Source organism: Hippocampus bargibanti, linkage group LG19, assembly GCF_051943395.1.
Source record: "Hippocampus bargibanti isolate YZ-2025 linkage group LG19, ASM5194339v1, whole genome shotgun sequence".
Classification (NCBI taxonomy): Eukaryota; Metazoa; Chordata; class Actinopteri; order Syngnathiformes; family Syngnathidae; genus Hippocampus; species Hippocampus bargibanti.
The window spans coordinates 3141134-3155210 of NC_142752.1; the positions used below are offsets into that span (position 1 = coordinate 3141134).

Below are 14077 nucleotides of genomic sequence, written 5' to 3' on the forward strand. Positions count from 1 at the left end.
AATAAGGGAATAAACAATGTTGTGATATTTATCATTGTGACCCGACGATGGCAGTAGTGAGCTTGACTGCACATGTTTTCCCCGTAATACTACCAACGAAGAAGAGCAATGCGGAAGTAGCCACCGGCCGTCACCCTTCAGATTCAACAAGCATGAAATCGCGACATTGAACGGTAGTGGTCGAATGCTGCAAAAAAATATATATTTTTGTGTTTTTACATGCTCGACTAAGATCTGAGTTACTCAAAGGCTGTGTCATAAAATGGAAATATAAATAACAATATAGTGATCGTTAACATGCATGTTAAACATCCTAATGATGGAAGAAGAGCGTATATTGTTTGTACTGAAGAATTATTTATGCTTTAGTATTGTTCATGTTTTTTTTTCCACGATCATGCATGCGTTGCTCTCTGTGTTCAGGTTATGGCTGCAGGCTGTGTGAAGCAAATGCTTTTTCGTGGTGTCCAAATAATGTATGGGCACAGTCCTGGCTCCGCTTTGAGGATTCTCAGCAGGAACCAAAAGACGAGGGTCTTAACTCACCCTTGGAGATGGTCTCCCTTCTGCTCAGAGGCGGATACTCTGAACCAGACTCCTGCAGTCAAGAAAAAGAAACTGGATCCTCGGGCTCAAACCACGATCTCCAGCGTCGGCCGGAAAATCCCAGAGCGCCAGATCCAAGTCATCGGCGAAACTGGGGAGAATTTAGGTGTGTTTCATCGCGCCGATGCGCTCAGAATGATGGACGAGAGGGGCCTCAAACTAGTGCTGCTCAGTCAACGACAGGAGCCACCGGTTTATCGTCTGATGAGTGGGAAACAAATTCATGAAGAACAGATGAAAATGTCGGAAAAGCAGAAAACTAAAGCAGGTTTGTGGAGCCGGATTAAGTCTGTAAACATACTGTGCTTGCGCAGCGAGCCATAAAAATGCATCTTCCCGACATATCACAAACAACTGTTTTTGGTGGTATCTTCTGTGCAGTTCCCGTGCAAGTCAAAGAGCTTACGTTCACATCCGGCATTGCTTCTCACGACCTAACCAACAAACTGAAGCAGGTGGAAAACTGGTTGGAGAAGAAGCATCACGTTAGGATTACATTGCGTGCTCCACGGAAAGAGTCTGTCAACAACCTGGTGAGGAAGACCCGTTTGCCCAATCGACCACTGGTGCCAAATTGATCACGTGACAGTTTAATCTCCGGTTTAACACCTTTTTTTTTTGTCCACACAGGATCAAAATCTAGAGCAGATGGTGCAACAAATGGGGGTGATGGTGGGATTTGTCTCCAAGCCCAAAGTGACACGAGAGGGGCAAGCGGCCATGTGTATACTTCGGCCACCTTCGGCGAAGGAACTATCCAAAAAAGACAAAGATCGGACTTCGTTGTCACAAAATGGCTGAAACGTTACCTACGGAAGACACTTCAACAGTGATAAACGAGAAATAAAGTAGATTTAAAGGACAACCGACACCATTTTTTTGTTTCCTAACTGACATCAGAAAAACGTTTTATAGCATCTAAAATACCCAAAATACACAGGCTGATATTTTTAGTCAAATGCAAAACACCAATAAAAATGAGTTAAAGTGTCCCAAAACTACTTCAAAATGACCTCGGAGATGCCGAGTTTCAGAAGGTCCCGCTCCCTTATTCGTGATGTCACGCCAGGACGTCTTTGCCTTGCTCTAGAATCAAAACAATGGCTTCAGATTCGGAGAAGATTCTTTCTTGTTACTCATCCAGTTATGAATATGATTCAAATAGTTCTGAAGAGGAAAGCATAAATGTTTGCAATTGATTGAAGGAGTCCTTCTGTCTCATTTTGAGGCATCTGGACTCCAATGTAGCATCCCAGAAAATACACAAGATGGCGCCCAAGCTCCGTTGGAAATGGGCTGATTTGTCTGCTGGGAATTTGTGTCTACTAGTATCAAATAGTAGTCTTGGTGCAACACACAACGATTCAGTATCGCATTATTTATGTGTTTTCCTGCTAATTTCGCAATCAAAACGAAGTTTTCAGACCAAACAAAGTACCCAAAATGCATCGTGTGTCGCTTTCTCGGTCAGGGGCGTTCCTTCCGTGACGTGATGTCAGGAATCGTCACCAACTCAAAAACAAGACTTCCTGAATATTCAGCGCGAGTCTTAAAATGTAAAATATAGCTATAATTTTTGTAAAATATGCTCAGTAGAAGTCATTTGAAATGATTTTACAAATTATGGACACAACTTGTCCGGAGATGTCGGTTGTCCTTTAAGTAAAGTAGAAGAAACTGCCTCACTGGGAATTTTATAAGACATTTTTTTCTGCATCCTAGCCAGTCATTATAAATAATGAATATTAACCATTTTACATTTTTTTTGCTAGTTTGTCAAAATAAAATGAATCATCCCGGATTTGGGCAAACGTGCTTCATAGCCAATTGATATGTGGTATATATGACATAATATAACATGGCAGTCTTCATCTAAATATGAGTAAAAAAATGTGTCATATTTACTTCAATGGCGATTGTCATTGTTTTTACTGAACTAATAATAATCCATTTCATTTCTAAGCGCCTTTCAAAACTCTCAAGGTCACTTTACAGTGAAAGGATCAGTTTTTCTGTAGGTGAGTAGCGGCAGCCATACGCGCCAGCGTACGCTCAACCAGAAAGTAACTCAAACAGATAGAAAGAAGTTGCTCCTTTGCTAAACTAGATCGCACCACACTTTTTTTTTTTTTACAGTGGCTTCCGTCGATTGAGTCAGACGTAGCACTACTGAAGGCCTAGGAGTGTCAGTACACGATGAGAACATACACGATGTATCTTACCTTTATTCAAGAATTATATCATTTCATGATAAAAATAAAAATCTAATTTGGTTTATGGATACATTCACTTGTCACAAATTACTTGCGTTTTTACATTTAATTTGACATCTTTTTTTTTGCACGTGCAGCATGACATCCCTTTTAGGGACTTTCTCGTACTCTACGTGTACTTTTTTTTAAAGATTGAAAATGGAACTTGAGTTCTTCGTCACATTTAAAAATATAAACTTGACTAAACTGTAAAAAAAAAACATTTGACGGGATTAACTAGCATGCAGGAATAACATTTGTCAATAAGCCTCCAGAACTTTATATGATGAGAAAGGTTTGACAAAGTGATAGTCCAGGTTGCCGCAGTGAGGGCACTGTTGCACGTTGCTGTATTCGGAAAAATACTGCATACCCACACGAACATCCACCACTGGCTTCCCGCAGTGTTTACAGTTCAGACGAGCCTGGTGGTACACAGAGCGACATATACAAGTTACATAATGCTTAAAAAAAAGTACACAATTGATACACACACATAAAAAATGTTGATATATCACAAGTATCCTTTTATGATATATAGTATTTTCCCGTGTAAAGGCGAACCTTCAATGAATGATAAACATTTTCTAAATACGTACAGGTAATATCAGAGTTCCGACCGGGTTCCGTTCCGATAAAACGGTCGTAAGTCAAATGGTCGTAAGTCAAAATCCATTCAAAATGGCCGACGTGACGTTTACACGACAGGATGTCAATCTGTTTTTTTTAGCAACATTTTCTATTGAATACTATTATCTACCAAACTGTTTACAGTTCATTTATACATTTTATAACTTTAAGTGTCATTTTTATCATTTATGTCATATTATCGATTTTTATTTTATTTATAAATGTTATATTTACCTTATAGTGTCGTTTTTATCATTTTATATTTCATATTATCGATTTTTATTACTGTATAACTGTACCTGTAATGTATACAAAACTATTTACTGTAGAGTTCATTTAGGTGTGAGCGTGTACTTCCGGGTTGAGTGAACGTTGGTGCGAATGGCTGCCGCTGCTCACCTGCAGAAAAAAAACGTTTTTATCCCATGACTGTAAAGTGTCCTTGAGAGTTTTGAAAGGCGCGTATAAAATAAAATGTATTATTAATTAATATCTGCATTGTATAACTACTGTATTGAGTGTAGTCACGCAGTAGATTGCTGTGCGAGTGTGTGACATGCTGGCTGGCCAAAATTGTAGTACGCGTAGTATGCTTGCGCATTGCAATGCCAGGCGTAGAATATTATATTTATTATTATTATTATATTTATTATTATTATTATTATTATATGTTATACTTACCCTGCTCTCCCTGCTAACGGCCACAGGAGGTCGCCAGACACACACACTCGGACTCAGGTGGACCCCGAAGAACAAAAAGCAGTGTACAGTACTACAGGAGATGTTGCCGAGATGGTATCTGCACTGTATAACTACTGTATTGAGTGTAGTCACGCAGAACATTGCTGTGCGAGTGTGTGACATGCTGGCTGGCCGAAATTGTAATACGCGTTGCCGGCTGCTTGCGCGTTGCAGTGCCAGGCGTAGGATTAAAAAAAAAAAACAGGGAAAAAAGGTCTGGCGGTCGTGGTTGTAAGTACGGGTGGTCGTAACTCGCATCGGTCGTAACTCGGATGTTACCTGTATAAAATTTTCCAAATATCAGGATTTTTTATTAAGTGTGGCTAAAAATGCTGCTTATTTTAATGCAAGACCCCAATATATTAATGTATTTCGCTAATTGTATTTTCCAAAATTTAAAAAAAAATCAATATCCGCAGTCTACCTGACAACAAGGTGAAGCAGCCAGGATGTCGTAAGTGTACATGGTGCCCAACTGGTGCCAGCTGCCATCCCAGCGAGATTTACATTTGATACATACGATCTTGTGGACACCTTCGAGACAATCCACACATATGGCATAGAGGTGCATTAACCTGCCTGTTGGAGATGAAGAAAAATCGTTAGTTGCCAGAGAAAGTGCAAAAATGCGCCCGCTCCAGGCCTTCAGTAGTGCTATGCCTCAATCCAAATCAATCCAGACTGTAAAGTGTGGTGTGATTTAATACAGGTCCACTAGAGGGTGCCGTTAGCCAGGAAATAACTGACCCGACCTTTATAAGCTCTGGCCAGTATTCGCTTACGACTAGCGGCTAGTGAAAAGTAATGAAAGGAAACTGAAAGACAATATGGAATTATTTAATAATAACCTAGCCAGCTATTTATTTGCTGTCTGTTAACTATCTGGCTGGCTACCGAGTTAGCTATTTATTTGCTATCTATTAGCTATCTAGCTCGCTGGCTGGCTATCAACCTAGCTATCGATTAGCTATATAGTTAAATGACTAGATAGCTAGCTGGCTATCTATTAGCTATCTGTTGGATATCTATTAGCTAGCTAACTTAATCCTGTGACTGTAAAGTGACCTTGAGAGTTTTGAAAGGCGCTTATAAATGAAATGTATTATTATTATTATTATGACTATTATTATTATTAATATATGTTTACCTTGCAGGTGGCAAGGGACGTCATAGTTGATCTCATCGTGGCGTGACGGGCTGAGGAACATGGTGCCATCCACTAGCGGGAACTGTTCAAACACCGGCAACGCTCGGTGACAGAGCGCGCAGTTGACCACGTTCCTGTGGCTCGCACTGAGCGTGGAAAGGATGAATCTACAAAATATGGAAAGTACATTTCAGAATAATAAAAATAATACATTTAATTTATCATAGAAAGCTAGCTAGATAGCCAATCGATAGCCAACAGATACCTAGCTACCTAGCTAGCTAGCCAACCAGATAATAAGAATACATTTCATTTATAAGCGCCTTTCAAAACTCTCACTTTACAGACACAGGATACGTTTGTCTGCGGGTGAGCAGCGGAAGCCACACGCGCCAGCGTTCACTCAACCCGGAAGTAACTTAAATTGATAGAAAGCTAGCTAATAGGTAGCCAGCTAGATAGCTAGCCAGATAGACTTTTATTGGGGTCTGATTTCAAACTCCAATGAAATTGGCGATTCTGAAAATATCTTAAAATACAATGTCCCTTATACAATACAATTTGATTTATTTAGTGCGTCTAGCTAGCCAGCTAGATTGCTAGCTAGCCAGCCAGAGCTAATAGATAGCAAATAATAATAATAATAATAATAATCCATTTCATTTCTAAGCGCCTTTCAAAACTCTCAAGGTCACTTTACAGTCACAGGATACATTTTGCTGTGGGTGAGCAGCGGCAGCCACACGCGCCAGCGTTCACTCAACCCGGAAGTAACTCAAATAGATAGAAAGCTAGTGAGCTAATAGGTAGCTAATAGCTAGTCAGCTAGATAGCTAATAGCTAACTAGACAGCAAATAGATAGCTCGCTAGGTAGGTAGCTAGATAGCAAATAGATAGCCAGCTAGGTAGCTAGCTAGATAGCAATAGCTAGCAAATGATAATAATGTGATTAAATACTGTACAATCAAAATAACATTTCTGGTCACTTTGGCATTTATTATTGTTGAAACTTCTGATTTGGGTTGAAGGACCTTCTTACCTGCGCAGTTCTTCTCCTTGGCCGGCCTGGGCGTCGTCCTCCATTCGAACGTGATAGGCGTTGAGTTTATGGCGAGGAACGTGCGTGAGAAGCTCCGAGAGATCCAACCTCCTGAGGAACTGCACTGGCTGTGGAAGGGGGCCGTCGCCTAAACCCCCCGAGGCGAGACGGTGGTGAAGTGGAAGCGTGAAGGCCACCGGCAGGGGTAGCACACCCGTCGGGTCGAGGTGAGCGATGCAAGCGGAGGCTCGGCTCAGGGCTCCCCCGACCAAAAGATGTTTCCGCTGCGCGTCCGTGTGCGCCGCCGATTTGAGGAATTCCCCTAATTGACGGGAACCCCGAAAAGCCGAACCGTGGACAGAAGTTGGCGAAAAGGAGAAACCAGTCGGGGGGGACTGTCCCGGGGAGTCGCATGGCGACTTGAGAGGAAAAACGCCTCCCGTGGCACCTCCTCCTCTCTCCACCGAGTTCTGGCGCTCTACCGACGGTCTTTGCGGCACGGTTTTTCCCACGGGTTTGCTTTTTCTGGGGTCCTCAAACACGGAGTCTCCGGATGCCAACCTTGCGGCGCTCCTCTCGGACGGTTTCTTCTTTCGCTCGTCCTGCATCCGCTTGACCTGATACCAATCCGTGTCTTTTTTCAGATGACCTTGACCGCAACGACAGGAGCAGAAGCGAAAAGCCAAGTCGTATCCTTTCTTGGTCCACATGTTCTGCCGACACTGCTTCTCGTTCCAGGAGCGAGCCCGACCGATGCAGTTAAACTGGACCAGGATGGAGCTCTCCCACTCGTAGAAACATTGCAGATGCATCCAGTTGCCATACATGCACAGTTCGTTGTTGCACTGGATTCGCTGGTAGTCGTCCTTCTCCAGGTCGATGGGTCTTCCCAAACTGCAGCCCAGAGGGGTTGCGCACTGAGCCTCTGAAAGATCAAGGTAGATGAATAATAATATAATAGTCATACATTTCATTTTTCATTTTCTATCTAGCTAGATACCCGGAATAACTTAAATAGATAGCTAGCTAGCTAATATATAGCCAGCTAGATAGCTATATAAGTAATAGATAACTAGCTCAATAGATAGCCAATAGCTAGATAGCTAATAGATAGCCAGCTAGATAGCTATCGAAGTAATAGATAACTAGTTTGATAGCTAACCAGATAGCTAATATATAGCAAAGAGATAGCAAGACGGGTAGCTAGCTAGTAGTATTGGATTGGAGTACTGTATTTCCATTCTTTTATGCCACCATTTTGAATAATAATAATACATTTCATTTATAAGCGCCTTTCAAAACTCTCAAAGACACTTTACAGGTAGTAACTCAAATAGGTAGAACGTTAGCTAGCTAGCTAATAGATAACTAATAGATAGCTAGCTAGAGAGCTGAATAATTCAAATGGATAAAGTTAGCTAGCTAATAGATAACTAAACAAAAGTTAGCTAACTAATAGCTAGCTATCTAGATGGATAGCTAATGGATAGCTATCAACATAGATAGCTAGCTAGAAGGATGGCGATATAGCTAATGGATAGCTAGCTATCTAGATGGATAGCTAGATAGCTGTCTGGCTGTCTCAATAGCTATCTATTGGCGATCTATTGGCTAGCTAGCTAGCTTTCTATCTATTTGAGTTACTTCCGGGTTGAGTGAACGCTAGCGTGTGTGGCTGCCGCTGCTTATCCGCAGAAAAACTTATCCTGTGACTGTAAAGTGACCTTGAGAGTTTTGAAAGGTGCTTAGAAATGTATTATTATTATTATTATTATTATTATTTGTTACCAGGGTCAGAAATCAACCTGGACGCCTTCACAATCACGTCTGCAGGCCCTGTCGCATAAAAATCTATGTCGATGAAACTGTTGCTTTACCAATCAGAGTTCAAGTTGGCAACTCAAGGCCTGCTGGAAGGCGCTGGAAACGATAGCGTTTTCGCAAACTATGATTGGCTAGTCACACGAATGACTATAATATTGTTAATAATATTGCAATTTTATCATAAATCCACACGTTCATAGTAAAAAATTAAACACTTTGACTTTGATGACAGTATTTCTTAAGTTCCTTCAAGTCACAAGTTAATTCCTGGCTAATGCTACCCTCTAGTGGACGTGTAGTAATATCACACCATTGATTCAGACGTAGCACCACTGAAGGCCGAGGGCTGACATGCACCGCCGGCCACTGTCTAAACTACACAATAATTTTGTATGTTTTGTTGTTGCTTCCACTGCTCAACTCCCTCAAATTGTACGATTTTGTGTATTATTCTTTACAAAGCGAATCAGTTAGTTCACGAGTTATGTATTTAAAGAGACAGCAGTAGATATTCTATGTGTAATGGGAGAAAAAAAAATCAAAATAAATCGCTGCCAAATGATTCTAGACTTTCTGTGTGGGATGAAGACGCACGATATACAAATCACCCCGTTTCATATGATGGCCCCCATTCGTCATCGAGAGTACGTTTGCTTATCTCGAAATGCTATCATTGAGCACGTTTTTGATTTTGATTTTTTTTGCACGAATGGGTTTCCGTGCAACAAAGCCCAATTATGTCACAGGTAGCAGTGGCAAGGTTAGCACCCCCAAACTTGTTCGTGTACGTCTGTGTCCCTCTTACCACTCGTAGATTCGCTCCCGGGTGCAGCAGCGGCGGAGGCGGCGGCTGTGGTGGTCATCGCGGCCGCGCCTCCTGTTGCGGCCGCGCAGGCTCCATTTTCTTGTTCATCTCCGCTACTGTTGGTGCGTTTGCTCTTCTTCCCCTTGTTGTTCTTCTGGTTGGGCATTTTCTTTTTTTGCCACGCGATTCGTGAGTCAAATGATCTTCTTCGATTCGTTTTCATCAACGCCTTGTGTGAAGGAAGTCTGGCATTTCTGCGGGCTCCATTTTTGCAGGGGGTACCCTCGATGTTTGTTGGGCCATAGACGTGGTTTTGTCGTTTATTTAGCTTCTCCGTGCAGTTCTGACAGCAGCACTTAAGCTGTTATAACCTTTCAGAAAGAAGGCGTGCCTCTCTCTTGTTTTCATTCCTGCTCCGTCTTCTACTTCCACCACGTGACGTCACTGGACCCCCGGCATTGGCCGACGGCAACATTTGGGGCGTTCACGTAACCTGGGAATCCCGATGATTGATTGATATTTGGATGATTCGACCTCATTCGTTCGTACTCGGACAAAAATACAAGTACAAAAATACTGAAATTGTGATTAAGCAAAATGATGTGGAAAGGTTTTATTTCTTGGAATGTTGGTTGACATTGATTATTGCCAATATAGCAAGATAATATGACCAACATACCATACATGAGTTATGAATTAACTCACAGAAACGGGCGACATTATTTTTTACCCAATGCTATTATCAAAAATTCTTTTCATTTCAGTCCATTATCACCAAAGTTCATAATTCAAATGACAACATCTGATCTGAGGCCGGCGCTGTCTGAAAATCATTTTAAAAGGCATGTCGTTTGCAAAAAAAACAACAAAAATAGCACCTGAAACAATAGATCCACCCGGTTGACATGACAGCAGTAGTTGTGAATGGAACATGTTGACTTTTTTCATCATTCTTTATTTTAATCAAGCACATTTGATTTGGTCCTGAGGAAAAAGTACAAACTGATATTTTTTTGGTTGGCACCCTGTAGTAAGTATATGCTTACAAAATTGCACTAGACGGTTACAATGTAAACACTACGTAGAACTATCGTGGCTTGGAATTGAAGCGGATTTATGTGGGACAGGAGATGTGAGACAATGTCTTTTCGTCAATGGATGCTACAGCTTCGTGTTTGCTTTCAACATTGAGCTTGTAGTACACGTGCAAATTCAACCATGACGTCCCTAATCCACTGCTGAAATGGATGCTTTGATCCTCTCCTCTTTTATCTAGAATCGCTTCATGTCATCACAAAGAGGGTACACCAAGTCCTGTGAATGACTCTCTGTGTCTTTGTGTTGTCATATCATTTGTTATTTTAATCAAGATGGCGGCGCGTGAACGCGCAGCAGCTCCCGGCAAATTGGCGTTTTCGTGTTTATTATGTTTGTTAAAGTCATTATGAGTGTGCCTTGCACGCTGGATCAGAGAGGACAGTAATTTCATTTGTGCTGTATGTTACGCATATTAGCATATTTGACAATAAAGTTGACTTTGTCTGTTGTATGGACATGTTTTTTTGTGGGGAGTTTGCTTGGCAAGGAAAACAAAGACTGTAGAAAAAAAAAGTACAAATGTCTTATAGAAATACACTTGTCTTCAAATCTTTCTGGTCTTGAATTTATCATCTGTCCATGCAAAAGTTGAGGTAGCATAACAGCCTTGCCTTGATTTTCAATTTTTTTCTTTTGCGGTTGTCAATTAGCCCTTGAAACAAAATTGTTCTCAAACATGTTTTTTTTGTTGTTTTGTTTGGCAGGCTGATATAAAACTTAAAGTGGATAAAACGATGCCATTGGAGTTTGCTGTTGTTTCCAACTTGTGTGGTCTCGAAATGGGAATTCAAACAGTGAGCTTTGTGCACGCTAGAAGAAAACAAAAAATACTGTAAATAATGCTCATTCTTAAACGACAACCGACGCCGCCGGACAAATTGTTTCCATAATTTGTAAAATGGCTTCAAATGACTTCTACTGAGTGTATTTTACAAAGATTCCACCTAATATAGCTATATTTTACGTTTTAAGACTCGCGCTGAATATTCCCGAAGTCTTGTTTTTGAGTTGGTGACGAGTTCGTACGGGACGTCACTGAAGGAACGCCCCAGACCGAAAAAAAAAAGGACACATTGTAGCAGTCCTTCCATCACGTCAATGCATTTTGGGGTACTTTGTTTGGTCTGAAAACTTCGTGTTGCACCGTGTTGATGGCGAAATTAGAAGGAAAACACATAAATAACGCAATGGTGAATCGTTGTGTGTTGCGCCAAGACTTCTATTTGATATTCGCTGACAAAACTTCCCAGGAGATAATTTCCACAGAGCTTTGTTGTCATCTTCTGCCTTTTTGGGGTACTGTGAGGACCAAAGAGTTTGTCACTACATTTCTCTCCAGATGCATCAAAATGACTGGAATAAATTCTTTAATCAATTGCAAACGTGTATGCTTTCCTCTTCAGAACTATTTGAATCTTATTCATAAGTGGATGAGTAACAAGAAAGCATCTTCTCCGAATCTGAAGCCATTGTTTTGGCAAGACGTGTTGTCATAACACCACGAACATGGGGGCGGTACCTTCTGAAACTGGCCACTTCCGCTTTCAATTTTTTGCAGTTTCAGCACATTTTTTTATTGGTGTTTTGCATTTGACTAAAAATATCATAGTGCGTGTTTTGGGTATTTTAGATACTATAAAACGTTTTTCTGATGTCAGTTAGGAAACAAAAAAAATGATGTCGGTTGTCCTTTAAGTCGCTCAATATTTGGAAAACACAGCAAAACACTTCCGCCTGCATTTTATGTATCCAAGACTGACCTCAATTTTGGAGAAGGATGATGTCAACATTATCGTGGACGCCCTGCAGAAGCAATTCGCCATCAAAGGCGACAATTTTGTTCTTCTTGGCGGCCCTCAGGGTGCCCACCAAAGCCTCAAAGATGTTGGCACAGCGGTCGTCGTTGAACAGCACTCCAAATTTTACGCTTGTTTGACCTTCAGCATCTGCGATAAATTTAGAGAACTTTTTTTGGGGGGGGCTTCAAAGGAACAGTATGACTAAATTGTGGCCATAATACACTATTTAATCAGACTGTATTAGCTCTTGACAAAACAATTAATAGTCATGTTGAATACAGGTAACATCCGAGTTGCGACCAGCCGTACTTACGACCACCAGACTTTTTTTTTTTTTTATTGTGTGTGTGTCGGGCGACCTCTTCTGGCCGTTAGCAGGGAGAACGATTTTTCATAAAATGATAAAAACGACACTAAAAGGTTAAGTATAGCATTTATAAATGAACTGTACAGTAAACAGTTTTGTATACGTTACAGGTACAGTTATACAGTAATACAAATCGGTAATATGAAATTTAAAATAATAAAAACTACTCAAAAAGTTATAAAATGTATAAATGAACTGTAAACAGTTTAGTATATAATAGTATTAGATAGAGAAAGTTGCTTAAAAACAACAGATTGAAATTGTATACTATCTTGTCGTGTAAACGTCACGTCGGCCATTTTGAATGGATTTGACTTATGACCGTTTTGTCGGAACGGAACCCGGTCGTAACTCGGATGTGACCTGTCTATTTTTTAATGGACTCGTTTGACAAACAAAAACAATCCCATAATGTTATACTGCATAATAATAAGAGCGTGGACTCACTTTTGCTGCCAAGTCGTTGAATCTCCGCCACCAGTAAATTTACTTCATGAGTGACATTCATTGTTGCTCTGGAAAGGAAACGGAATTATACAAATGTGGACAAGTAGTTCTGAAGTAGCATTTTTTAAACCAGTATTTGCAATTTACAGAACTAACAATGATGTGATGTTAATGTGAAAACTTCAAGACCAATTTAAACATAATTTATCCTTTTACTGTTGGTGTTGCTTCGAGATATTTTCACCCAAATCCCACCATGCACACTTTGGGAGATTGAGTTTGTTGAATTCAATTAAATTCTACAAATTAAAAAACAAAATAAAATTTAATACTAATTCTTCATTTGGATAAATTAATCTGTATCATGACAATGTTCGTCCAATTTGCACAAGATGCACCAAATAAAATCAAATGAAGAAACAGCACGATGACTGCATGCCAACAAGTTTTAACACGAGCAGGGCGGATTGGATTAAATGCGGAAGTGGATGATCTGCGTTACCGGCATGCATAAATTCTTGATTCCATTAAGCTATTTTCACAATGTAACGCGTTCTCATTACATTGTAAACGTTAGTGAGCAAAAGCTGGATACTATTTTTATTAGAAGACTGAAGGTTTGGCAATAGTACCGTCTTTCTGTTACCGGCGATCTCCTTACAAATCGGAGGGTGGAGTCCTGACTGTAAAAACGGATGTGAAGTTCGCTGCCTAAAATATTTTTACACATGTCAACTAAATATACACAACAGTGCATGTGATGTTATAAGAAGAAAATTAAAATTGCTTACCAATAATTATGTCAATCGTTTCTCGACGACGCGAGACTGGCGTCACCGTATTTATAATAAACTGCGGTGCGTTTAAGGTAATCGTATATTCTTCCAATATTGGAGAGCCTAACAGACATGGCCCGACTTGAAATTTGCACTGAAAGAGAACTGAATACAAATTTTTTATATGACAAATTAAACATATTATTTTATTTTTGAATAACATTTCTTATTTTACCCGATAAAACACGCACGAATTAGCCATGAATTACCAAATTTCCTGATGTCTCCAAACGTATCTAACGATTGCGTCAAACCTCGTGATGCATTCAAAAAAACCAAAAGTGTGGAACTTGGAAATGGCGAAACTTTAAGAAGGGCAACGTGAGACTGTGTGGTGCGTTAGACGTCGAAAGCAATACATTAGAATATTGTGATATGCAGTCGAATAACCCTTGATATTAAAAAGATAATTTTAAAGATGCAAGGTGCAGCAGTATTTGTTGTATTGCTTGAACATTCCCTGATGTTTTAGATTCCTCCATCTT

At 40.3% G+C, this 14077-nt stretch overlaps 3 protein-coding genes across 5 annotated transcripts; 1 reads left to right on the forward strand and 2 right to left on the reverse strand.

The window, feature by feature from the left end:
* Positions 1 to 99: 99 nt before the first annotated feature.
* On the forward strand, positions 100 to 2879 carry mtif3 (mitochondrial translational initiation factor 3). Its single transcript, XM_089022089.1, has 4 exons — positions 100 to 173; positions 424 to 874; positions 988 to 1139; positions 1237 to 2879. The coding sequence occupies exons 2-4, from the start codon at positions 427 to 429 to the stop codon at positions 1405 to 1407; spliced, it is 771 nt and encodes a 256-aa protein (XP_088878215.1). The 5' UTR covers positions 100 to 173; positions 424 to 426; the 3' UTR covers positions 1408 to 2879.
* Positions 2814 to 9495, reverse strand: heca (HECA ribonucleoprotein granule regulator). The gene is made up of 5 exons (XM_089022087.1): positions 9046 to 9495; positions 6417 to 7341; positions 5377 to 5543; positions 4654 to 4808; positions 2814 to 3283 (listed from the first exon to the last, which is right to left on the reverse strand). The coding sequence occupies exons 1-5, from the start codon at positions 9266 to 9268 to the stop codon at positions 3119 to 3121; spliced, it is 1635 nt and encodes a 544-aa protein (XP_088878213.1). The 5' UTR covers positions 9269 to 9495; the 3' UTR covers positions 2814 to 3118.
* A 902-nt stretch (positions 9496 to 10397) lies between these two features.
* Positions 10398 to 13624, reverse strand: abracl (ABRA C-terminal like). Of its 3 annotated transcripts, none has more exons than XM_089022091.1 (5): positions 13548 to 13624; positions 13389 to 13467; positions 12757 to 12824; positions 11904 to 12089; positions 10398 to 11442 (listed from the first exon to the last, which is right to left on the reverse strand). In XM_089022091.1, the coding sequence occupies exons 3-4, from the start codon at positions 12815 to 12817 to the stop codon at positions 11905 to 11907; spliced, it is 246 nt and encodes an 81-aa protein (XP_088878217.1). In that variant the 5' UTR covers positions 12818 to 12824; positions 13389 to 13467; positions 13548 to 13624; the 3' UTR covers positions 10398 to 11442; position 11904. The 3 variants fall into 3 exon arrangements, with proteins under 3 accessions (XP_088878217.1, XP_088878216.1, XP_088878218.1); XM_089022090.1 differs by having other exon boundaries at positions 10398 to 10953; positions 13548 to 13623; XM_089022092.1 differs by lacking the exon at positions 13389 to 13467 and having other exon boundaries at positions 10398 to 10953; positions 13548 to 13583.
* Between the last annotated feature and the right edge of the window lie 453 nt (positions 13625 to 14077).

Coding starts and splice junctions, on each gene's coding strand:
- abracl (XM_089022091.1), bottom strand. CDS start 12,817: ATGAATGTCACTCATGAAGTAAATTTACTGGTGGCGGAGATTCAACGA. Junction 12,090..12,756: donor TCAACGACTTGGCAGCAAAA/GTGAGTCCACGC, acceptor AATTTATCGCAG/ATGCTGAAGGTCAAACAAGC.
- mtif3 (XM_089022089.1), top strand. CDS start 427: ATGGCTGCAGGCTGTGTGAAGCAAATGCTTTTTCGTGGTGTCCAAATA. Junction 875..987: donor AAAGCAGAAAACTAAAGCAG/GTTTGTGGAGCC, acceptor TCTTCTGTGCAG/TTCCCGTGCAAGTCAAAGAG. Junction 1,140..1,236: donor AAGAGTCTGTCAACAACCTG/GTGAGGAAGACC, acceptor TTGTCCACACAG/GATCAAAATCTAGAGCAGAT.
- heca (XM_089022087.1), bottom strand. CDS start 9,268: ATGAAAACGAATCGAAGAAGATCATTTGACTCACGAATCGCGTGGCAA. Junction 4,809..5,376: donor CGTCCCTTGCCACCTGCAAG/GTAAACATATAT, acceptor CATCTCCAACAG/GCAGGTTAATGCACCTCTAT. Junction 3,284..4,653: donor CTGCTTCACCTTGTTGTCAG/GTAGACTGCGGA, acceptor GTGTACCACCAG/GCTCGTCTGAACTGTAAACA.